Source organism: Erpetoichthys calabaricus, chromosome 2, assembly GCF_900747795.2.
Source record: "Erpetoichthys calabaricus chromosome 2, fErpCal1.3, whole genome shotgun sequence".
NCBI classification, from domain to species: domain Eukaryota; kingdom Metazoa; phylum Chordata; class Cladistia; order Polypteriformes; family Polypteridae; genus Erpetoichthys; species Erpetoichthys calabaricus.
Window position 1 is genome coordinate 245,360,173 of NC_041395.2, and position 25,331 is coordinate 245,385,503.

The following is a 25,331-nucleotide window of genomic DNA, read 5'->3' on the forward strand; positions in this document are numbered from 1 at the left end:
TGGTTGAAATTTGTCATTTTTAACCCTCTGAGAGTGACTCTTAGGGGGCTATGTTTTTTGATTTGATATACTTTATTAATCTCTGAGGTGAAACTGTCTTTTCACATGACTTTTGGAGGTCAGAGCACAGGGTCAGCCATTGTACAGCTCCTCTGGAACAAGGACTTTGCTCAAGAGTCCAATGGAGTAGGATCCCTTCTGGCAGTAACAGGGTTTGAACCAGCAACCTTCCAGATACCAGTGCATATTCTTAACCTTACAGCCACCACTCTGCCCTTTTTTTAGTTTAAATGACCACTGGTAAAGAATCAATTATCAAAATATTATTATATTTGTGATCAGCAACCTTGAAATAACATAAAATTACACCACAAATGCCTATATTATCAATCCTCATTTTTTCCAAAATTTTGTGAAAAGGAGTAACTTTGACCCATCAAATCCCATTAGGGGGTGAACCCCTGGAGTCAGTTGATGTGGCATGCACAACTTCAAGTCCTTCTGATTATTTCTGTTGAAGAAACCTACTGTTTAACCCTTTATCTTAAGGGTGTAATTTACTGCACACAATATAGTCTAAAATGGCCTGAAAATTAGGGTTTTTCAAGTCCAGAGGTCCAAAAAAAAAGGATGAACACCAAAATGCTTGATATTTTGCATAACTAGTCATAAAGTCTATAGTGTCAAATGGTGTATCCAGGGCCAGTGCCACCATTAAGTCGAATTCACCTAGGGTGCAGATCATAAGGGGGTGGAGGTGGGGGGAAAGACCCAGCCACACAGGTTAGCTTACCGAACAGTTGGTTGGTGCACGGATAAGAATGGCCAGGGGTGCAAATAACCTAGCACTGACAATGGGTATTATCATATGTGGGGTTTTCTTGTACTGGTGAGTCAAAAGACACCGGACCAAAAAAACTGACATGATTTCAAACAGTTCTTAGGTCAATCTTATGAAAAGAAAAAGAAATGTAATTAACTGCATCTCTGCTGTTGAAAGTCATCTTGGATAATTGCGTCAGCCAAATAATAAGTAATAATAATTAAATAACAAAGTGAAAACTGTGATTAGTTTCAACATGTAGTGCAAGATGTGCTGATAGTTAAAGTTTATATTTTCATATACAGTATAAATCTGTATATTGTAAGCCTAACTGGAACATCATAGGTTGTCCATATCTTGATTCAATTTTTGTATACGTAGACAAGTATTGTAAGACATTTTTCTTTTGTATATACAGCTGATAAGTCATTTTTTTATTGCATGAAAAATGACAAGGCTTATTTTTACATATGCAGGTGCGTGCAATTTTTTTCTTTCACTATAAGTTTACTTTTAATACAATACTTTATTTTCATAGTCATTTAAAATAGGAAAATAACATCAACTGAAGCAGAAGAGATTGGAATTTACAAATTCACAAAGTGCAATTATTACGTTTACCTCTCAACATTGTAAAACTACTAGCTTTTTGCTTGCTCTTCTCTTGCTACTTTAATACCAGACCGCTTTCCTCTTCCAGATGAGGGAAAAATGAAGATGATTCATTGAAAGCAACCTTTAAAAAAAGCGTCTATTAAATGACGTCATTATATCATGTCGACGGGCGATGTGCGCCATTTTGGAAAAAAAAAAATCACGGAGAGCTCCGGCGGCTCTGATTCCCGGCGCTTTAATCCCTGTCACCTGCAGCTTTAACCCGTTTCGTGAGTTTTAAGTAAACACCAAACTATAGTGCACCGGATTCCCCTCCCCGCCCCAGCAAAGCCAAACCGCTCCCGAAGGAAGCCATGGCAGGTAAGCAATTAACTTTAAACCCGGAGCGGGAAATGCAGGCCTCTGGTGCCGGGAGTGCAAGCAGGGCCTAGCGGCGTCGTAATTACAGGCGAGAGCGGGCTGTTATAATGTGAAACATATGAACAACTTTCAAAAAAATCCTACAATGTAAATGTTATTTTTAACGTTAATATTGTATGCTTGTTTTAGGAGTCGGAGGAGGGAACGATTTCCAATGGTGTTTCTCTCAAGTAAAAGGTGCCATAGATGAAGATGTGGCGGAAGGTAAGTTTACTGTGTGTGTCTTAAAAGCACGCGCGCGATATAAAACGATTTGGTAGGCGTCTTGTTAACTGTGTACTGTGGGGGCTTGAGGGCGATATCTGGAAATAAACGACAGGAAAAGGAGCTATAAATGAACATTATTTATAAACGTGGTGCAGCCCCAAAATGAATGGCCTTCGATCGGACTGTGTGTGTGTGTGTGTGCGTGTGTGCGCGCTTTTTGCCATTTTATTTTCCCAAGCAAGGGGGCACGTTTCTTCAGATTGTAGTGACGTTTATGTTCTGCGTCCGGGTTGTGCAGCATGAAGAGTATTAAATATTGATACATGAAAGCGGAAACTGGTTAAGAGCTGCTTTTGCTCGACTGACATTACTTTGAAGGGTGTGTGCGTGCGCGCCTGCATATACGAGCATTTCTTCGCAGTAAAATGCATATATGATGCTTTCTTTTTAAGGCGTGACATCTGAAGAATGTTGTTCTTCACTGAGGTTCCGTCCATTTTCCCTGCTGGGTTGGTCGACTGGAGTGCATTATCGTTTTTTTCTGCCACCTACAGGAATGCGATTTTTAAGCATTTTGTGCTTTATTGTAAAGCGACCACGTTTTTGGATGGAATTGTCACTTGCTGTAATCGAATTAAAGTACTACAGAAGCATCATCATAATCAAGTCATAAATTAATTTGAAAGGTCTTCCATGTATAACCCCACCTAAGTTTGAATCACGTGGTTACAGAACAATGACGACACTGTTTGGTGGATTATCCACATTTTATGAAACTATTATTGTGAAATATTAGTATGTTTCATCGCTAATCTTTTAACTTGCTTGAACATGTACGAGTGGTTTCTGTAGGCAGAGTCGATAATTGTAGTTCAGTGAGAAAAATGAGATATGCAAGTGTACTGAGTGAGCCTTGCAGTGGACGTTGGTTCCTGATTTACCCCCAGTGTTGCAGTTGTAGGCACTGTGCTAAGCCACAAACCCTAATTATAATTAACTGAGTCAGAGAATGAAGGAATGAATGAGCTAATGAGTGAGGGGATGCATAAAAGTGCTCTTCATGTATTTAAAATTAATCTGGCATTGGTATGGTAATGTTTATTTTTTAATTTGTCTAGAAGAATTTATAAATCATTTTAATGATTCATGACCATTCTCTTCATGTGAAGTCCATATTTATAACCAGCTAAATACGGGGTGGGGGCATAATGGTGATAACAGGAGGTTGTTTGTTGCACTTGATAATTTTTTGATAATTTTATTAATTATGTTTGGTGCTGCGGCCTCACAGTTCTTTTCTTTAATAAACTCAATTCACGTCCTGGATGTATTCGTGTCTGCTTGGGTCTTGATTTGTTTCATTGGTGAGAATTTACATACTCTTAAGTGACGTGCACAGACCTTTTGGTGGGCAGTGAGAAGAGACAATTACCAGTACAGAGGCTGGGAGCATGTACTTATACAGTGCGTTGCCACACCCACCACACAACAAACCACTACAGGATTTGTTAAATTTTATTTCTGGGCACAAATCACTGCCCACTTGTATTGCTATGTTTTTAATTTTACTGTAAATTTGGACGCAACATCAAAGGCATTATAATATCCACCATTTTAGCAAAAAGTATTGTCCATAATCGATAATCTACTGTAATCATTAAAAAAGACAAAACACCCTCTATTATGCATAAACTTGATGCACATGTAATACAACTTAACAAGATGAAAAAATAAAAAGATTTCCATATTGTTAGATAAGAGAAGTACCAAATGTACATAAATGGCAAGAGTTCACATCATAGCATCTCAGAATAACATAAATATCATGTATAAACACTTTCATTTTATACTGCATGATTTTTAACTTGAAGGCAGAATGACCACAATGTTATGAAATTCCATCATTGTATGATTCTACATGATAATTGACCTTTTACAGTTGCCACACTTGGCCCTGGACTTCACAATATTTTGGAAGTGCATTATTGTAGAACATTTTATAATTATGCCAAGACAATTCTTTTGTTACTGTGCACTTGAGCAAATAACTAAACCCTCCATGTCCAAGCCCTGTATGTAGCTGTCATTTAATGGAAAGAAAAAATCTGTAACACCAAACCTAATCTACATCTAAACTTTTCTATTTAATATGAAAAAGTACTTGTATAATCTTGTCTTGTCATCCTGATTAAGAAAAATAGAAAACACTCCAAAATTAAGCAATCTATCTCTCTACCCATATGCATGCAACTCATTATGACTGACAACTGTGCAGAATATGAAATGTCTGTTGTCTCATCTACTTGCCATATAAATAAATTAACCTCAACTTTGATCTCCTATAGAACTTCAGCTGTTGCAGCAACAATACAATCATTTTGTGTGGACCTTTTAAGTTGGAGGTTCTTAACTTTGTGGTCACATTGTAACCTTACTTGATCAGTTTCTACAGCTGCCTCCTTTAATCAATATATATCCGCTAATCTATTAGGGTTTCACACAACAAAAGAAAGGGGTTTCAATGAATAACTTCCAGTAATGATCAGTCAGGTACTTTTAGTATCAACTATTGATACCTTTCTTTTGGAAGTGATTAAAAATTGTGTATGAAGGCTGCTGACCAATGAAAATTTTGTTGTAGTACGTGAAGCTCCTTAGAACTCCATGGAAGCTGAGTGTCTGTGCTTCAGTGGGTGTGTGTCTACAGCAGATAATCACGTTGCAGCTTCATGTCTGGACTGGGAATTCCACTTGTCAAAAATGTGCCTCAGTGTGGCACTGTCCCTGTTGTTAAAGACCATACAGTATTTGCATATGGGATAGCAAATATTGGCATACCTAGCCTATAATGTTTAATGCTTATTGCCTTTTTTCCTCCATTATTATAAGATGGTTGCATGTAATCCTACCTGGGGAAAAAATGGTCATATGGGCCATCTGGGTAAGGAAATGTGCTTGAGGCTCTGTAACCAGTCCTTTTTGCATGTCCTTGGTACTCTTGTTTGGGTGGATTCCTGTTATGAATTTTGGTGTGGGCTAAAGGCATGCATATATTCTGTTTTGACTACTGTAAAGCCTGTGTGAGTGTGAGCCCTGTAATAGTCTGACTTACTGCTTTTTTTTCTTAATCTTGCTAAGTAAGTTCTTCTCTTAGAAATCCCAAGTAATAAATTCATATTCTTAAATGTTTGGAAACTAAGAACACTACTGCATCAGTGCATTTTGCCAGAAGTGATTATCCATGTCTAATTATGGTAGAATAGAAAAGGTGCTTTATGCTAGATTATTAGAAAAGTTGCTACACTCTTTGTATGCTTGTAAGTATATTTTCATGAATATTGGGACCAGATAATCAGCTAGTGTTTTACTTTACGATAATATTTGAATATTTCAGCCTAGTGTGTGTTTTTACACAGTGTTATTACACATTTATTAGGTGTATGTGTAATTTAGGATTTTGGGTGTAGCTGTAGATGTTTAAATTTACTCGGGCAGATGTGAGCCAAAATGTTATGGATCAATGCATCATTTATCAGAGATTCAAAAACATGATTGTTGATCATCCTATGAAATTAGAAGTCATATGCAGAGATTTTACTCTGCTGCTTTAAATCAGTAGTAAACTAGGAAATGCAATGATTCACTATATTATATAATGTAGTGAGACAATACTTTATAATAAGCTAACTAAACTGAAATATTTCATTTTACATTTCTGCTGTATGAACAGCACTTTGTCTTTATTTGCCTTTTGAGCATGTTTTAAATCTGTTGTGTTTTTAATTACCAGCGATACCTATCAGTTTATTTTGTTTTGTATTGTTGTGCATTCAGAACTAATCAGAATAAAATGTTCTACCTATAGCCACATCATAGGTCTGTATGTACTGGCTTTAAGGCAAATACCTTATGTTTTATGATTATGCTAGGTTCCGTGAGAAGCTCCTAATCACTACTTTTGTCTTGAATGATAAGTATGCTTGACAGTAAAAGGGTTTTCTATGTCACTTGAAAACATGAAGTTGTGAGTATGTGTATATATATGTATATGCATATGTGTGTGTATATATGTATCAGGGCGGAGTGGTGGCTCTGAGGCTAAGGATCTGCGCTGGTATCCTGAAGGTTGCCGGTTCGAATCCCCGTCACTGCCAAAAGAGATCCTACTCTGCTGGGCCCTTGAGCAAGACCCTTAACCTGTAATTGCTCCAGGGGCGCTGTACAATGGCTGACCCTGTGCTCTGACCCCAAGGGGTATGCGAAAACTAACAAATTTCTAATACGAGAAATCGTATAAGACGAAATAAAGAACAAAAATATATATATAATATGTGTATATATATGTATATATTACTGTATATATATATATATATATATATATACTGTATATATTGAGTGTAATAGGTCTTGTCAATTAAAGGTCAGTAAGGATGAAATATTCAACAATGGAGCAGGTTTTTTTTTTTACATGTATAGTTATGAAGGCAAAAGCATATTTCACATTGAGATGAAAAATGTTTATTAGCTTCATTTTACTTTTATTGGCATTTTATTATAAATATTTTTGGTGTAAGAACACAGCCACAAATTAAACCTGTGTAGCAATTTTGTGCTTTTTTCAGTTTAGCTTATTCTATATCTACATGCTAAAGATATCAGTAAGACAGAAATGTGAGTTTGCTAGTAAACTAAATGAGTTGTTGGTCCCCATTAGTCCTTTTATTACAAATGCAAACCCATTCAGCATCCTGTCGGCACCGAAGTTAATGTAACTTATGGGAAAGATAATACGAAAAATATAGTCTTCGGCAATACCTGGTCATGCTGTAATTGGTCTTCATTGTAGTGATGCTTACAGGAAAATCACAATGAGAAGTGCAGTACAATTTGAACGTAACCACTACTATATTGCAGAATACTTTTGTCTTGCATGCTGCTGCAAAAGAGACACTTTTTACTCATGGAATCTTTAGTTTTGCATTGGATAGACTTGTGTGTGTGTCTTCCTCTTACAGCATTTTAACTCTTCTCTGATTTTCTGTCTTTACTGTGTGTATTCCTGTCAAAAATTAATGTAAATTTACAGATCAAGTTTGAATGGACACTGGGTCACATGTTCTGGGCCTGCACCAAACTAACATCATTTTGGACAAAAATTTTTAAGTGCCTCTCAGACAGCCTTAGTATCACAATCCCTCCTAACCCACTAACAGCTGTGTTTGGTGTCCTTCCAGATGGACTTGAATTGGAGAAGGACAAACAAACGGTGATTGCATTCACTACACTCTTGGCACGCAGACTTATTTTGTTAAATTGGAAGAATCCTAATTCTCCTCTTATAAGTCAGTGGGAAACTGATGTTTTATATTATTTGAAATTGGAAAAAATCAAATTTTCAGTTAGAGGATCTGTACAAAATTTTTTCAAAACTTGGCAGGATTTAATCAATATTATTTTAGAATAAGAGAATTAACTATTATTGCATTTAACTCCCTTCTCCATCTCTTATTTATATAGATATTTACTTCTCCCCTTCTTTTGTCTAATGTTGCCTTATTAAAAAGCTTAAAGCAATTTTCCTTTAGCTAAGCTCTCCTTCTCAGTGGTGGGGTTTGATTTGTCTTCAAATTTGTTGGGTTATAAATTGATCTGTTTGTATGGAATGATTACAATGAAAATTAATAAAATAAAAATATTAAAAAAAAAAAAAAAAAGTTTGAATGGACAGTAATTCTTTGCAGAACGCCCTTCCCTTCAAGTCAAAAAGTCTTCCTCTTATCTTTTGCTGTTTTTCCATAATACAAAACTTTTGATTTGTAGATACTGGCTGTCTTTTTACCTTCATTCCTTTTAGTTGTATTTTGTTTAAACTTGTTTTTGAAGCTACGCATAAATAGTAGATTATGTCATAGGTTTTTGCCTGTAGAATGTGTATACTTGATTTGACTTTGGTTGATTTAAAGCTCTTTTTTTATGTATCAGATTGAGACAAACTTAAGCGGAATGCATACCTCATGTGCTACAGTTTTTTGTGCAGCTTTGTATTGAGGGCCTTTTTTCCCTAGAACACTGGTGATTTTGTTAGTTTCCTTTTAGTCCCTCTAAATTTAATTTCCTAATCTTGTCTGGAGTACTCTTGTTCCTGTCTTGACCAGGGTGGAATATCATTGTTTATCTAAATGTGACCCTTTCAGAAAGTTTTCCTGGTGTTTGTGAGGGAAAAAAAAAACATTTTCCTGCTTTGATCCGTACAGTGTAATGAACAGAGAGAGTGTATTTTTTTCAGTATGCAATTTTAATATATTTTATTGCATTAAGTTTTGTTATTGGTGTTTGACTGATATGATTGGTTCAGTGTCTAGTGTGCATCTTTATAACACAACTAATGTTTTAGTCTGATTTGCCAGGTAGTGTTTTGATCACTGGGTCAGTGCTTTGCATAGTCTTTACCTTGTTTAGGAAAGCAATATGGCTGGCATTATTAAATATTTCTTGTTTAATCTTTTTTAATCTTGTTTACATTTTTGAAGTCTATTAAGCTGCATATATAGGCCTACATTTGCATTCATTTCATATATGTAGTTATTTTTCTGTTCTTGCATGCATTTAGGATCATTTTCTTTAACAGCCTGTGTCGGAGTATTGATGTGTTTATTTTGAACTGGCCCAATATAAGTTTGTTGTGGCAGTGTGTTTTGTTGAGGCCTGCGATAGACTGGGTTCTGTCTAGTGCTGGTTCTTGTCTGTTCGAGCAGCATTGGGCACAAGACATCATCTTTATGCAGCTCTGAAGTGAACAGAGTAAAAAAAGTAGTATCTATACTGATATTCACCAAGTTGGGAAACTATTAAACAATCAACATGTAGAAAAGTTTGCTTCTCAGTATCAGTAAAGCTTTCATTTTAGTAATTTATTCCAAAATTCATATCTGATGTTCCACATTCCATTTTAATTTTTTTTAAACCTTTGTTCTTTTGTTCTGTGAAATTTTTTATGGATAAAAGCCAATTTATATTTCTCATTGAGAAAAACATTGGCCTGTTTGCACACAAAGTGACATCCTGTTGGTTTTTTGTTAGCTTTGTATTTTCTTTTGTTTCCTTTGTGTGATAATGCTTCAGTTAATAACAAAAGAAAAAAAAGGTAAAATTTGTGCTGTCACATATTGGGACTGCTGGAACATCCTGAAATAGCAGAACATTCATCATTTGTCATAAATTACTGGACTGGTGATCCCAAAATTGGGCAGTGCTGTTACACAGTTGTTAAACGCTTTAGGAGTGCCTAGCGAGATGCTGTATAAAGCTGGGTTAGTCAGTTTTTGTATAAATTTGCTTGTTCATCTTTCATAAATGGAAAAACTGAATCATTGTAATAAGTGTTTAATGTACTCGAGCAACTCTGCTTAGTCTTCAATCAGGATTGGAGAGTTTGTATGTGTTCCCGAACTACATTGTGTGAATGATGAACACTTGCTTGGGGTCACAATTTTATGTTTGCTTAGGGCTACAATTTTGCTTCTGAATTAAATATGGGAATTCTTCTTGTTTGTCGCAAGGATAGCTGCTATTCTGCCTCTAGCCAAACTATCTAGTTGTACCGTTGGCAGAGAGTGCGCTAGTGAATTACAGTGAAGCTCACTTTCCAGAACATCCACCATTTGAAAAGGAAAATACTGCTTTTTCCTATTAAGCATATAGCTATTTATTTAATCGAAAGCAATAAGTTTCATCCAAAAATACAAATCAGCTCTTCCTGGATATGATATCTGAAAAAAAGATGGTGATCAGAAAAATTATGTATTGTTGCATTAAGACAACATACTAGAACACAGACTAGAAAGGCATTAGACATTTTCTGTTCAGTTTTTATTCAAACAAAAATACACAATTCAGATATGTTGGAAATTTTGAATACAATTATGACAGCCCTGTGTTCAGTAAATTTTGTGTGACACCTTTGCCAGTCATTTGGTCACTTGCTCTATAATGGTAATAAACCTTTTTACTTTCTCATATACAAAGTATAGGGAAAGTATTGTAATCGTCCAAAGATTGTGTCAAGATTTTGATGAATCTCAATGTTTTAGTCCTCCCTGACTTTCTTGTATACGAAGTATAGGGAAAGTGTTGGAATCCTCCAAAAATTCCCTTTCGAGACGTTGATGAATCTCGATGTTTTAGACCTCCCCGAGTCCGAAAATACCATTTTTAGAATTATGTCTGTGTGTGTGTGCGCGTGCGTGTGTGTGTGTGTGTGTATAAACACGATAACTTGAGTATGCTTTCACTTAGGTCAACCAAATTTTGCATGCAAGTATTAGATACAAAACATACTTATTTCTGTTAACTGGTAGTGGTACATAAACAATATGGTAATGCTAAGTCTCCTGTACAATATATAAAAAAAGCACAGTGCACTTTTGCTTAACTCTTTGAGGGCTGAATATTTTTTCCAAAGATCTCCTTTTCCTGAAATTGTTCCATACATACAGTAAATCAACATAAAACATCTCTTGCTGTGCATGCTGTAGTTGATATTGGTGTCTGTTAACGGTTTCTGGCAGCAGCAGTTGCGTGGGGTCAGTGGTGGCAGTCACAGTGCAACACTCCAGTTTGTACCTCGTGTCATCGTGTTTCTGGATCTACAAATAGAGGTTACAAGATTTTTTTAATATAAAAAATGACTATCTGCGATTCAGTTTTTAATATCTGTAGGTAAACTCTGACTTGTGAGCAAAAATTTTGGTCAGGTTATAAGTCATGATATGAACAGGATTTAGTATGTGACTAGCATTAGTTGCATCGTGTGTCAGTATTTGGACTGTCAGTAGTCTGCTTTCTATCTCAGATGCTATTGTAAGTAGTACTACTAGTAGTGCTGGATGGTATGACTAAAATTCTATATCATGGTATTTTCCAAAATTATACCGGTTTCACGGTATTGGACGGTATTTTTTTTCCCATGCATGAGTGGATGTTAACCACATTTTCCACTGCAATTAATGGCTAAGAATAACCTATTCCACTGTCATGAGAATTGTACGTGGTACAAAAAAAACATTTTAATGTGCACACAAGTATTAATACAGGTTTGCATGGCCCCATAAAGTAATAGTTTTCAAGGGGGTGGCACTAATGAAGAGAAGGAATCGCATTGCATGACAGATGCAGTCAAAATATAGAGCCTTTTTATTGAACAAAGTTTTCAAACAACTTAAACTAAAATTTTGACAACATATTTTCAACCATCCAAAGAGGCATTTAGACTTGGTAAAATATCCAGAGGTGCTTGTCAAAAGTTGTATTGCACTGAACATGTCTTAGAAAAGGAATAAATAGTAAATATTTTTTGTAAACCAACTACATTTTGTTAATGTTAACAATTTCTGTCCACTGACATGTTAAAGTGACTTTTTAAACAACTTTACCATCATTAAACTGCATAATATTTAAACTAATAAATAATAACAATACAATAAATAATAGTGCAACTTCCAGTAATAATACTATTACTTCCAAGACTTCAAAGTCCAGGTGCATTACACAGTATTCACCAAATTAAAATAAAATAAAACAAGTGCAACTTGGTGATGACATCTTTACCAACTAAACCAACATTAAGGCAAACTTCATTAATGTGGATCTTGCTTAAAGCTAATACATAAATAATAAAAGTGCAACTTGCATTTATAACGCTATTTGTGGTATAGACCTGCGGAAGCATAATAGGGCCACGGTGAAGGGAAAAAATAAACTATATGTCGAGATTAAAGTCGACATTTCCACTTTTTATTCTCAGTTTATTTTGTCATTAAAGTAGAATGTCGTAAACTAAACTTCATCCTAAAATCAATGTTTAAATTTACTAGATTTTCTCAAACCCCGTCATAAGTTAATGTAGCACATTAAATGCTTTGTGTTAAGTGTTCCCCAACCCAGTTGTTAATCGCTACGCGCTTCGTTAACTGACTTCCTCTACACAAAGAGGAGGCACCAGCAGCAATCGCCACACAGAATGCATTCACTTCACAAGCTGGGTGGGTGTTAGTTAGTTAATTAGTTACTCGAAGGATTTCAGGATTTAATATGCACAAGCGGTAACACTGCAAAAGCAGCCCAAACCAGAAAAGACTGGCAAAAAGTGGCTGACACATTAAACGCGTGTGTATTGTACTTACAGAAAGCGGCATTACGGATTTTGCAAATGTTCATTTTTTTCCCTCTGCTTAAAAAACATTTAAAAAGCAGCGTGATTATGCGGCGTATACTACGCCGCGGGTTGGTATGCAGCGTGTAAAACAGTTTGTCGCGGATAATTTGCCTTTTACTTTAACACGAAGACAATTTCCTGTTAGATTTGCCTTTGCGATGACAATTGATAAGGCACAGAGCCAAACTTTCAAAAAGATGTGCATGTATCTGCCAAATCCAGTTTTCAGTCACGGACAGTTGTATGTTGCTCTCTCCAGAGTTCCATCTTTTCATTCACTTACTGGTATGCCTGCAGGAACACGTGCAGCGAGTGAGAGAGAGCGAGCGACACACACACGCATACAGGCGCGGGAGAGAGAGAGCGCTGGACGCATAAGAATAATAATACTTCATTACACTGATATACCGGTGTTTTCAGTATTCAAAGTGCTATCCACACAGGGAGAAACCGGGAAGCGAACCCAAAATCTTCCACAGTCTCCTTACTGCAAAACAGCAGCACTACCATTGCGCTACAAGGCAGTTAAAGAATGCACCGGCCTCGATTTTGTTTTCACTTCTGCTTACAGCGATCGGATCGTAGCGTGCATTGTTGCAATGTTACTTTTCTTGGTGGCTTATTACATTACGGATGTTTCACATGTTAATTTTTTTCCCTGTGCTTAAAAGACATTTAAAAAGTGTTTCTCAACTGTGACTCTGGAACAACTCCGTACGCAAGCTATATTAAGCGTCAACAACGAAGACTCGCTACACCTTAATGAACAAGTGCTGAAACTTATCCCTACCGACGAAGTAACTTTCACCAGCGTGGCCTCCATCGTCACAGACGATCCCGCTTTCAGTCACGGACAATTGTATGTTGCTCTCTCCAGTGGTCCATCTTTTCATTCACTCACAGTGGTATCCACAAACCCACCCCATTTGGACAACTGTGTCGTTCAGCAAGTGTTCACCCATCAATACATAATTATGCGGCGTATGTTACGCCGCGGGTTGGCTAGTTCTAAATGTTCAGGGAGCAGGAATATCATGAAATTAATGTATTCTGTGTGGCGATTGCTGCCTGCGCCGCCTCTTAGTGCAAGAGGAAGTCAGTTTAAGAAGCACATAGCGATTAACATGGCTCGGAGAACACTTTAACACAAAGCATTTAATGTGGTGCATAACTTATGACGGGGTTTGAGAAAATCTAGTAAATTAAATATTCATTGATTCAAGATGAAGTTTAGTTTACGATGTTCTACTTTAATGACAAATTACGAGAATAAAGTCAACATATCGACTTTATTCTTGTCATAAGCGTCGAAATTAAAGTGGAAATGTCGAGAATAAATTCAACATGTTGTCACACTATTACACAGTACCCAGGGACATTACACAGTATTGAAAAAAAATAAAACAAGTACAACTTGGCTTGCAGTATTATCCAGTAGTATAGAAACAGTATTCACACATTTGAACATAATGGATTGGCGATTCTAAATTGGCCCTAGTGTGTGCTTGGTGTGTGAGTGTGTTTGTGTGTGTCCTGCGGTTGGTTGGCACCCTGCCCGGGATTGGTCCCTGCCTTGTGCCCTGTGTTGGCTGGGATTGGCTCCAGCAGACCCCCGTGACCCTGTGTTCGGATTCAGCGGGTTGGAAAGTGGATGGATGGATGGTCCACATCCGACCTTTTAAAACCAAAGTACAGTGATCCCTCGCTATATCGCGCTTCGCCTTTCGCCGCTTCACTCCATCGCGGATTTTATATGTAAGCATATTTAAATATATATCGCGGATTTTTCGCTGCTTCGCGGGTTTCTGCGGACAATGGGTCTTTTAATTTCTGGTACATGCTTCCTCAGTTGGTTTGCCCAGTTGATTTCATACAAGGGACGCTATTGGCAGATGGCTGAGAAGCTACCCAACTTACTTTCTCTCTCTCTCTCTCTCTTGCGCTGACGTATGGGGGTGTGAGCAGGGGGGCTGTGTGCAGCTGCTTCCTGTAGGACATGCTGCATGGTGCTTCGCATACTTAAAAGTTCAAAGGGCACGTATTGATTTTTGACTTTGTTTTTCTGTGGCTCTCTCTCTCTCTCTCTCTCTTCCTGCTCCTGACAGAGGGGGTGTGAGCTGCCGCCTTCAACAGCTTTGTACCGGCGGTGCTTCGCATACTTAAAAGCCAAAAAGCCCTATTGATTTTTTTTTTTGACTGCTTGCTTTGCACTCCTTTGAAAAGGAAGATATGTTTGCATTCTTTTAATTGTGAGACAGAACTGTCATCTCTGTCTTGTCATGGAGCACAGTTTAAACTTTTGAAAAAGAGACAAATGTTTGTTTGCAGTGTTTGAATAACGTTCCTGTCTCTCTACAACCTCCTGTGTTTCTGCGCAAATCTGTGACCCAAGCATGACATTCTAAAAATAACCATATAAACATATAGTTTCTACTTCGCGGATTTTCCTATTTCGCGGGTGGCTCTGGAACGCAACCCCCGCGATGGAGGAGGGATTACTGTATCTACAGACAACAGACATGACTCCTTTTTTTAGCAAAAGTTCTTCTGTGTCATCATGTTCAACTTTATCGTCTGCTACAGCTTCAGTTTCAGAATGTTCTCTAACCATTTTCACCATTCAATACCTCCAATAATGCATGTACTCCGATGCATTTGTGTTTAGTGGTGCAGCAGTGAAAAAGGTCCCCTCTTAAACAGTTTCCTGCTGCGCCACGTTCCAAACGTTGTTTAGGCTATTTAAACCTGTGTTGCGGTATAAGAAAAATCCATATCATAACAAAAATAAAAAACGGTTTTTGGTATGAACCGGTATACCACCCAGCACTAACTACTAACACTTTACAAAACATACTTTTTTTTTTTTTTTTTTACTGCTGAGCACAGACACAAGCACAAATGCATGCACACAGAGTAAATAAATACCTTGCCGTGCTGTAACTGCTTTGCGTTCTCCTTTAGCCTGTTGAACACAGCATTGCGCTGGCTTGGTTCCAGATGCGACAAGAGTTCTAAATTTTGCACCCATGGATAAGAAATCATAGCCCCCACTCTATCTGCATCTGAGGTCTTTCAAAACTGCACTCTTTATGCTTGAAACAGTGGTTGAATCTTTGTTGTTTGGGGCCATACTTTGCTCAAGTCATACTTTTGTGGCACAATGAGAGACACAGTGGGGATATGTTAATTGCATAGCACTGTGGTGGCTGACTTGATGGGTTTAAGCAGTTGTACGATGTCCTCTGTGTCACTAATATTAGTGCCATCCAGCTTGTTGATTTCATGAGCATTTTGCCATATTTGTGTTTATGTGGGCTTCTGCTATTTGTGAATTTGTGAATTTCCCCTTGGGATTAATAAAGCATCTATCTAGCTAGCTCAGGATAACAATTGGGCATTTAGAGTGTACTATTCTATTACGTTGTAATGTCGACTATCGGTGTATGTGATAGAAGGGCCCAGTATATTTTTTTTTTGTTTTGCAGTGAATGTGGCCGTAGCTGTGGGGCTGAGGTGGAAAAAAAGCAATGACCCTTTTCGCTAAACCAAGCAGATGACTAACATGTGGTATACCAAAGCCTGTCTGGATAGCCATATTCAGATTATGTGCAAAGCACCTGATATGAGGGCAAAGCCCAGCCTTTCTGACTGCTACTTCCATTTTATGTGCATTATTTGTAACAACAGTGATATTTCGATTAGCTCTTTCAAGCTCCCATTTCGCTTTCAGCACCTCAGAAATGTTGCATCCAGAGTGAGTTTCAAGAAGAGGCCAAGTTTGAAGCACAAAACTCACCATTTCCTTGTTGCTGGTGGTGGCATGGGATGTGATTGTGTGATATACAGTGGAACCTCGGGTCACAACCATAATTCGTTCCAAAACACTGGTCGCTACCCGATTTGGTCGTGACCCAAAGTAATTTCTCCCATAGGATTGTATGTAAATACAATTAATCCGTTCCAGACCGTACGACCTGTATGTAAATATATATATTTTTTTAAAGATTTTTAAACACAAAAATAGTTCATTATACCATAGAATGCACAGTGCAATAGTAAACTAAATGTTTACTTACTTCTTCTGCTTGGGCTGTCTCGCTTGCTCTCTCTCTCGCTTGTATATGCTCTCTCTTGGTCGCTTGCGCGCTCTCTCTCTCTCTGCCTCTGCACAGGAAAAGACTGAACACATGCGGAAATCATTGGCGTGGATGAACCGGAAGGGAAACTGGCTTGTTCGTCACCCGACTGTGTGGTCGTGAACAGATGCAAAAGTTTGGCGAACTTTTTGGTCGTAACCCGATTTGTACGTGGTCCGAGACGTTCGTGACCCGAGGTTCCACTGTATTTGGTTTACTGTGGAGGTTTATCTGCCTGTAGTTATTGTGATGCTCTCTGGATCTTTCTGGGAGCCCTTCACACTCCTCTTAGCCTATTTTTCAGGGCCAGCAATATAGTGCCATTAAAATGCAAGCATGAGAGAATGCTGTACTTCAGCTCCAGCGTGTTCATGAACAATTGAAACACCTCATTCTCAGTGACTGAAAACGGTCTCCTGTCCTTCACAATATTAACTCCAATACACCTTATTTCTTTGGCTTTTGCACACGACTGTGAAAGTGGTGTTGCAAATAATTTTGCCAGAGATGCTTGGCCCTTATGTAATTGCTTCTTTGCAGGTGGTGATTTGTATTTGTCACAGTGATGGCATTGTATATAGATCATTATGTTTGTAGTGTTTGCTGTAACATATGTGAAAACGCAGTGCTTGCAAATGGTCTTTGTTTAAGCCAGACAGCAGACTTAAGACAATGGGGCATCCTCCATTTCTGCTTTGTCTGACTCCATTATTATTTAGGTTACTCTGTGCATAGTCACACATATTCAGACTAAGGCCAGGTCTTGTAATTGCATGTATGATGCTGACTGCTCCCTCTGTTGTTAAAGAGCTTTTAAGAAAAAGAGAGAACCCATAACTTTTTATTAGAGATTAGAGAAACAGATTCCATGTCATTGCGATTAACATCTATATATCCACGATGCACATCGTCGTATTTTTGAATCGTAAAATTTTGTGGCACGAAATATTGTTACATTTTTACTAATTTGAAATGAAAGTGTGTGTGTTTTGCCATGTGGCTTAATCTTAAATGTGTTATCAAATTTATGGTGCCAGCATGGACTAGCATGGTGCTTCTTTTGGCTTCACACACTTCAACATACTTCCAACACAACAGACGTTGTAGTGGCTGCAGGTTCTGTGGAATATTTAAGCCCTTTTTGCCTCACACACTCTTATGCACTGCAGCCAGTTGTTATGTCATTATTTTTTAACTTGCTTTATCTGCATAACTCAAAGCCAGGAAGTGCAGTACACATGTGCACGGCTTACGTTTTATTTTTATCTTAAAAACTGCTGGCAATTGGCAGGTTATATCTGTCTGCCAATTACATATAATGAACAAAATCTGGAGCATCACTAAAGTGGTTGAGATTTTTGACAACCAGTGACCAAAAAGTGTTTTTCAGGTGTCTTGAAATGGTGGCCAGTGGCAACCTGGAAACTATTAATGTTGAGCCCTGCGGATGTTGGAAAAAGTATGTGAATTGCTTGGTTGATGACCTCAATGAAAGCTAAGTGGAGTCAGGAGTTAGCAAACCTGGAGTCCAACTAGACAAACAAGATTGGAAGTATGGTCTTGAAGCTACATTGACTTGTTTTTTTTTTTTAAATAAAAGACTTGCACCTGTTGATTTTCGCTTTTCACAAGAACCATCTGTTGATGTGAATTGGGACTTGTAAAAAGGATCTCAAGTGATCTATGATCAAAAATTGTTCATTTGCATAAAGCTGGAAAGGGTTACAAAATAATTTTAAAGGTTTTAGGTATTCATCACTCCTTCTTCAAATTGTATATTAATGGAGATGATTTAGTACTGTAGGTACTTTCAGTACAAGAGGGTGACCAACCAAGGTCACTCGAAAGACACAATGCAGAATGCTCAATGATGTTAAAAAAAAGAACCCAGGAGTAACCTGTAAAAGGCTTGGAACTTGTTAACATCTCTGTTCATGAGTCGAAAGTGTACCATACGCAAAACATTGAACATGCATATTGTCCATGGCAGGACACCAAGGGGAAAGCAACTGCTTTCCAAAAAATAATTGCTTCATTCCACAAGTTTGCCAAAGGGCACTTTGACACTCCACATTATTACTGGGGAAGGGAATACACAGCAGCTTGTATGTCATAAAAGAGAGGGTACCATGTTACTTGAAAAACATCATCCCAATAATGTACGGTGAAGGGAGCATCATAGTTTGGGGTTAATTTGCTGCCTTAGATCACATTTTGTTACCAGTTAATGTAGAAAAAATGCAGCTTCTCTCTTTTTTTTTTTGGCTTTAACGTGTGCATCTGTTGGCACTCTTTGCCCAATACCTTGGAATGGGTACCCACGTCTTCCACTCTAAGTTACTACAGTAATCCCTCCTCCATCGCGGGGGTTGCGTTCCAGAGCCACCCGCGAAATAAGAAAATCCGCGAAGTAGAAACCATATGTTTATATGGTTATGTTTATATTGTCATGCTTGGGTCACAGATTTGCGCAGAAACACAGGAGGTTGTAGAGAGACAGGAACGTTATTCAAACACTGCAAACAAACATTTGTCTCTTTTTCAAAAGTTTAAACTGTGCTCCATGACAAGACAGAGATGACAGTTCTGTCTCACAATTAAAAGAATGCAAACATATCTTCCTCTTCAAAGGAGTGTTCGTCAGGAGCAGATCATGTCACAGATCATGTCACAGAGCAAACAAATCAATAGGGCTGTTTGGCTTTTAAGTATGCGAAGCACTGCGGCACAAAGCTGTTGAAGGCGGCAGCTCACACCCCCTCCGTCAGGAGCAGGGAGAGAGAGAGAGAGACAGAGTTTGTTTTTCAATCAAAAATCAATACGTGCCCTTCGAGCTTTTAAGTATGCGAAGCACCGTGCAGCATGTCGTTTCAGGAAGCAGCTGCACAAAAGATAGCAACGTGAAGATAATCTTTCAGCATTTTTAGACGAGCGTCCTTATCGTCTAGGTGTGCGAACAGCCCCCCTGCTCAATCCCCCTACGTCAGGATCAGAGAAAGTCAGCGCAAGACAGAGAGAAAAGTAAGCTGGGTAGCCTCTCAGCCATCTGCCAATAGCATCCCTTGTATGAAATCAACTGGGCAAACCAACTGAGGAAGCATGTACCAGAAATTAAAAGACCCATTGTCCGCAGAAATCCGCGAACCAGCAAAAAATCTGCGATATATATTTAAATATGCTTACATATAAAATCCGCGATGGAGTGAAGCCGCGAAAGGCGAAGCGCGATATAGTGAGGGATTACTGTGTACATAATTATTTACTTGTTTGACTGAAATTTTTATTCATGGTGACGTACAACATTTGAGATACATCTTTGTTTTTTCCAGGTGGAGCAATGGCAGGTGAACTGTCTTGCTCATGGTCACACAGTGTCAATAGGGCAATATTAACCCACAGCCTAAACCCACAAGATGACTTCTGTGATTCCTGGTATTGTAATAGAATAACTAACAAATTCAAAGAGTAAATGGTTCTTTTTTCCCCTCATTTTTTCACCCTCCATTTAAACACATGCTTTAAATGGGTTTTTATTTGTAAGCTGTTCTTTTATTTATTTATTTATTTATTTTAATTTATTTATTTATTTAATTTAAACACATTTTTTTTGTTGTTGTTTAAACAGTGCATTGGTTCACTTTTACAGTACCCTATAGAATATATGTATGTGGAAGATGATTTTTTGTATTTAAAAAAGGTCAGAGTTCTATTTATATAAGCAAACTCTTTACTCATTGACACTGAAATGTATTTTACTTTTTTTACATAACCCTTTAATATTTGAAGTAAAAATCAACATTTCAATTCTTTCTACTCAGCTTTGAATTGCAGCAGTCAACACTGCCAGTTACTGAAGGACTGCCCTATGCAGGGAGTTGCATAACCAGGTTCAAGCTGCAGCCAGGCTTTACACACAGACAAACCTAATGACAACACAACTATGTTCTTATTCTAATAATGATAGATTAATTTCTTAATCACAAAACTCTGCTGTGCTAGTTTCTATTGTGAAGGGATTGACAGCATTCAATATGTTAGAGCCCTTTCATTTTACATATAGCATATACACACTGATTTACTGCTGCCCTGAATTTTGCATGTCAACCCCAAACCTTGTATAAATTTTGCATCCATTATGCAGACTCATCAGTTCTAAATGAAGCCTGTTCACGTTTTTGAATGGTTAGCTTTAACAGTTATAAATAATGATGTTGGCTTGTTTATATCAGTAAGCTGTCGGGGTACTAAAAAGTTTGTGCAAGATGAGTACCCAAAGTCATCGTGCAGTATGGCATGGCCAGATCCATATCCGATATCCAAATGTTCAAGCATTTCATCTCCGATGAAGGCATTCACCATGTTGAAATGGGCTTGTATGCGCAATGTTGTTGGTAAACCAAAATGAGCTTTGTTTGGTTATAGTTATTCTTCCTGTTTTAAACGTTTCTATCCATTTGTAAACTTTTTGTTTAGCCAAGCTTTTTTCACTTCCTTACTGAGCCAATACCTTTTAGTGAAATTCAGCAGGTTTCTCTCTCTCTCTCTCTCTGCCCAAAGAAATCTCACTATGGCACATTGTTGAAGAATGGTGCAATCCTGCAATGGAGCAGCCATGTTCATATGGCCTTGGCTTCAACAAGACAAATGGCAGAGCACTGTGCTGTTCGGGTTCAAACTATCCATAAGCCATCACAAATGTGTTGTATTGGGTCAACTTCTATCCCTTGTGGTTACTGCATAATTTTCAAGTTGCTTTAACTTTTTGATTTACCCTCATAATAAGAAAGAAATGACAATGTAACCTCTATATTCAGTTATTTCATTTTTAAAGCACATGAAGATTCTTGATACCTCGATTTATTTATATCTATCTATATATCTATCTATATATCTAAATATATATATAATTATATAGCTATATATAGCTAGTTGTACCTGAGGTGCATAGGGAAATTCTTTTGCAGCTGGCCCACTCTCACATCTTGGGAGGGCACCTGAGGGCTGACAAGACCAGAGAGCGGTTATCAAAACGATTTTATATACGATTTTTAAGATGTTGAACGGTTCTATGCTTCATGTCCTGACTATCAAATCGTCTCCACTTATAAGCCTCCTTGGCTTCCCCTTTGTCCTATACCTATTTTGGATGTCCCCTTTCAGAGGGTGGGATTAGATATTGTCGGCCCTTTGCATGCTGCTCGACATGATCCCAACAGCACCTGCTTTAGTGCAGTGATCATGCTAAAACACTTGTGTCACATTAGTGCATAGTGCAGTGCTCATTTAATTGAAGTTCTTGAATTAAGTGTTTTTCTACTTTTAAGATTTTTTAGTTTTTGATTTTATTTTTTGTTTGTTTTTTAGTTCTTTGTTCTTTTTGTTTTTATTTAGTTTTAGTTTTTTAGCAATTAACCTTCAGTTTTTGTTACATTTTATTGGTTTTGTATTACTCACCAAAAATCACCACTAGGAAACAGTTTTGCAAGTGTACGAACTGTTTTTTTCTTTACAGTTGTCAAATTGTAGATCATTCATATTGTACCTGTCACTTTATTACAATTTCACTACCTGTGACAGAACTCCATTTTATCCTGATAATGTGACTGTTCATGGCTTCCAGTACAGTAAAAAAAAAAAAATACAGGTATTAAATAAGAAGTTTGCTCTGTCATTTGTCAGCTTAACCTGCAACAAGTTTAAACAAATAGTTCTTTAATCTCAGAAATGCTTTCATTTTAGTTTATTTTATATGTGTTTCTGACATCTACACATATTGAAACGTTTTGTATTTTTTCAGGGAATTCATGCTTTGCTTATTTTTTTAAAATACTGAAGTCACTACATGAACTGTGTTAATTTAAATAATAGCAGAAATCGAAATGAAAAATTTTCCATGTATAATATTGCATTTCTACATGTACACCATTACATTAAATACTGAATACCTGTTATAGCAGCAACTCCATTCATTCATTTAATAAGCAACATGCAAAACATGGGGAGCTGCCTGTGACCCTAAACTGTGATGATGTAATTTAAGAAAACACGTACAATCAACAGATTTTGGCAATTGAGAGACCTAAATGATACACTTCAAATATCCAGGTATAAAACAATATTTGCAGTTAATCACAGTCAGTCTACATGCACATGGGAGAACATGCAAACTCCATACTTGTGTAGACCAGGCTAGCAATCAAACCTGAACTCATGGCATAGTGTAATGGTAGTAGTAGTAGTAGTAAAAGTAATTTTAATAATTTTTATGCTCAAAGCGCTTCACAAATAGTCAAAGGAATTCAATAGAAATAAAAGCAAGCAATATAAGATCACACAATGGTATGTCGGGAATGTTCTCTGCAACATTGCACCGCCCACATTGAAACATCAGTATTATTAACCTGATTAAGACTAAACGTGTACATGTAACACTGGCTTGGTTAAAAGCACTGTGTAATATGCAATTTCCTAATCTGTCGCTGCAAAGGAACCATCAATAAACAAGAAGTATCTGTGGGTAGTAAGGTTAAATGGCTGATATTCCTACCTTCTTTGGCATATAAAGATAACATTTTTTCCAGTCTCAATATTGACTGAAGTTAAAGTGTGTGGGTGGCTATTCGAACTTGACAAATTCCCCAAGTCTCTAATTTTTAAACTGTTTAGTTGTATCTTCCAAATAAACATGTGGCATGTTTTGATTTAAGTGCTTTTTCATTAAAGTTTAGTGAAAGTTGCCTGCCATTCGCTGACAACAGAACATCTGTAATTGACAGTCAATTTTGGCCAATATAATCCACAAAATAAGTCTGGTTGATTCACTTACAAATTCAGTTGGGACAGATTTTTCAAACCAAGAAATTTAGCTGAGTCAGGCATTTTCAGTGGCTGGTAAGCAGCAGGTAATAATTTTAAATCAATACAAATGAATGTTTTGAAAAACAAGTGATGTTTATTCATTGTTTCCCTTTTAAATTAGGGGATACTGGCACAGTTACATCAAAAACTCTCTTTGAAATAAAAAAAAGGAAATATTTTGGTCATATCTGACCTAGGCACTTCTTATCATGCATAAAAACAAAGTGGTTCACAGTATTAGCAATAACATGTTTCCCCTTTCAAATAAAATAAACATTTTGCACACATCTGACCCAGGCACATCTCAAGGTGCATAGAATCGGAAAAAAAGTGTATAGTATTAGCAATCATTTTTTTACCTTTTGAAATAAAATTAATATTTTGGTCATATACAGTCATGGCCGAAATTATCGGCACCCCAGGAATTTTCCCAGAAAATGCACCATTTCTCCCAGAAAATTGTTGCAATTACAAATGTTTTGGTATACACGTTTATTTCCTTTATGTGCATTGGAACAACACGAAAAAATAGAGAAAAAAAGCCAAATCTGACATCGTCTCACAGAACTCCAGAAATGGGCCGGACAAAATTATTGGCACCTTATCAAAATTGTGGGTAAATCATTTTATTTCAAGCATGTGATGCTCGTTTGAACTCACCTGTGGCAAGAAACAGGTGCTGGCAATATAGCAATCACACCTGAAGCCAGTTAAAATGGAGAAAAGTTGACTCAACCGTTCTGTTGTGTGTCTGAGTGTGCCACACTACGCATGGAGAACAGAAAGAAGAGCAGAGAATTGTCTGAGGACTTGAGAACAAAAATTGTGGAAAAATATCAATAATCTCAAGGCTACAAGTCCATCTCCAGAGATCTTCATGTTCCTTTGTCCACTGTGTGCAACATAATCGAGAAGTTCACCACACATAGCACTGTAGCTAATCTCCCTGGATGTGGACGGAAGAGAAAAATTCATAAAAGACTGCAACGAAGGATAGTCCGAATGGTGGATAAACAGCCCCAATCAACTTCAAAACATATTCAAGCTGTTCTGCAGACTCGGGGTGCAACAGTTGCAGCTCGAACTATCTGTCGACATCTGAACGAAATGAAACGCTATGGCAGGAGAGCAAGGAGGACCCCACTGCTGACACAGAAACATAACAAAGCCAGAGTGGAGTTTGCCAAAATGTACTTGAGGAAGCCAAAACCCTTCTGGGCGAACGTCTTGTGGACAGATGAGACCAAGGTAGAGCTTTTTGGTAAAGCTCATCATTCTATTGTTTACAGAAACGGAATGAGGCCTACGAAGAAAAGAACACAGTACCTACAGTTAAACATGGTGGAGGTTCTAAGATGTTTTGGGGATGTTTAGCTGCCTCTGGCACTGGATGCCTTGACTGTGTGCAAGGCATCATGAAATCTGAAGACTACCAAAAGATATTGGGGCGCAATGTAGGGCCCAGTGTCAGAAAGCTGGGTCTGCGTCAGAGGTCATGGGTGTTCCAGCAGGACAATGACCCCAAACATACCTCTAAAAGCACTCAGAAATGGTTGAAGACAAAGCGCTGGAGAGTTCTGAAGTGGCCAGCAATGAGCACTTATGGAGAGATCTCAAAATTGCTGTTGGGAGAAGGCGCCCTTCAAATCTGATAGACCTTGAGCAGTTTACAAAAGAAGAGTGGTCGGAAATTCCATTTGAGAGGTGTAACAAGCTTGTTGATGGTTATAGTAAGCGCTTGATTTCTATTATTTTTTCCAAAGGGCATGCAACCAAATATTATGTTGAGGGTGCCAATAATTTGGTCTAGCCCGGTTTTTGAGTTTTGTGTGAAACTGTGTCAGATTTGGCTTTTTTTCTGTTTTTTTGTGTTGTTCCAATGCACATAAAGAAAATAAACGTGTATACCAAAACATTTGTAATTGCAACAATTTTCTGGGAGAAATGGTGCATTTTCTGGGAAAATTCCAGGGGTGCCGATAATTTCGGCCATGATTGTATGACCCAGGCACCTCACAAAGTGCATTTAACAGAATAAAAAAAAAAGAACTATCAAAGC

The 25,331-nt window shown here is 37.6% G+C and overlaps 1 protein-coding gene across 1 annotated transcript in view; it reads left to right on the forward strand.

The window, feature by feature from the left end:
- The first annotated feature begins 1,604 nt into the window (after positions 1 to 1,604).
- The window catches only part of ppp2r2d (protein phosphatase 2, regulatory subunit B, delta), a 63,646-nt gene continuing 39,919 nt past the window's right edge, over positions 1,605 to 25,331 (forward strand). Inside the window, exons 1-2 of the mRNA XM_028795319.2 lie at positions 1,605 to 1,798; positions 1,988 to 2,062. Coding sequence (XP_028651152.1) covers positions 1,792 to 1,798; positions 1,988 to 2,062 — 82 coding nt within the window. The 5' untranslated portion in view covers positions 1,605 to 1,791. The remainder of the gene's footprint in view (positions 1,799 to 1,987; positions 2,063 to 25,331) is intronic.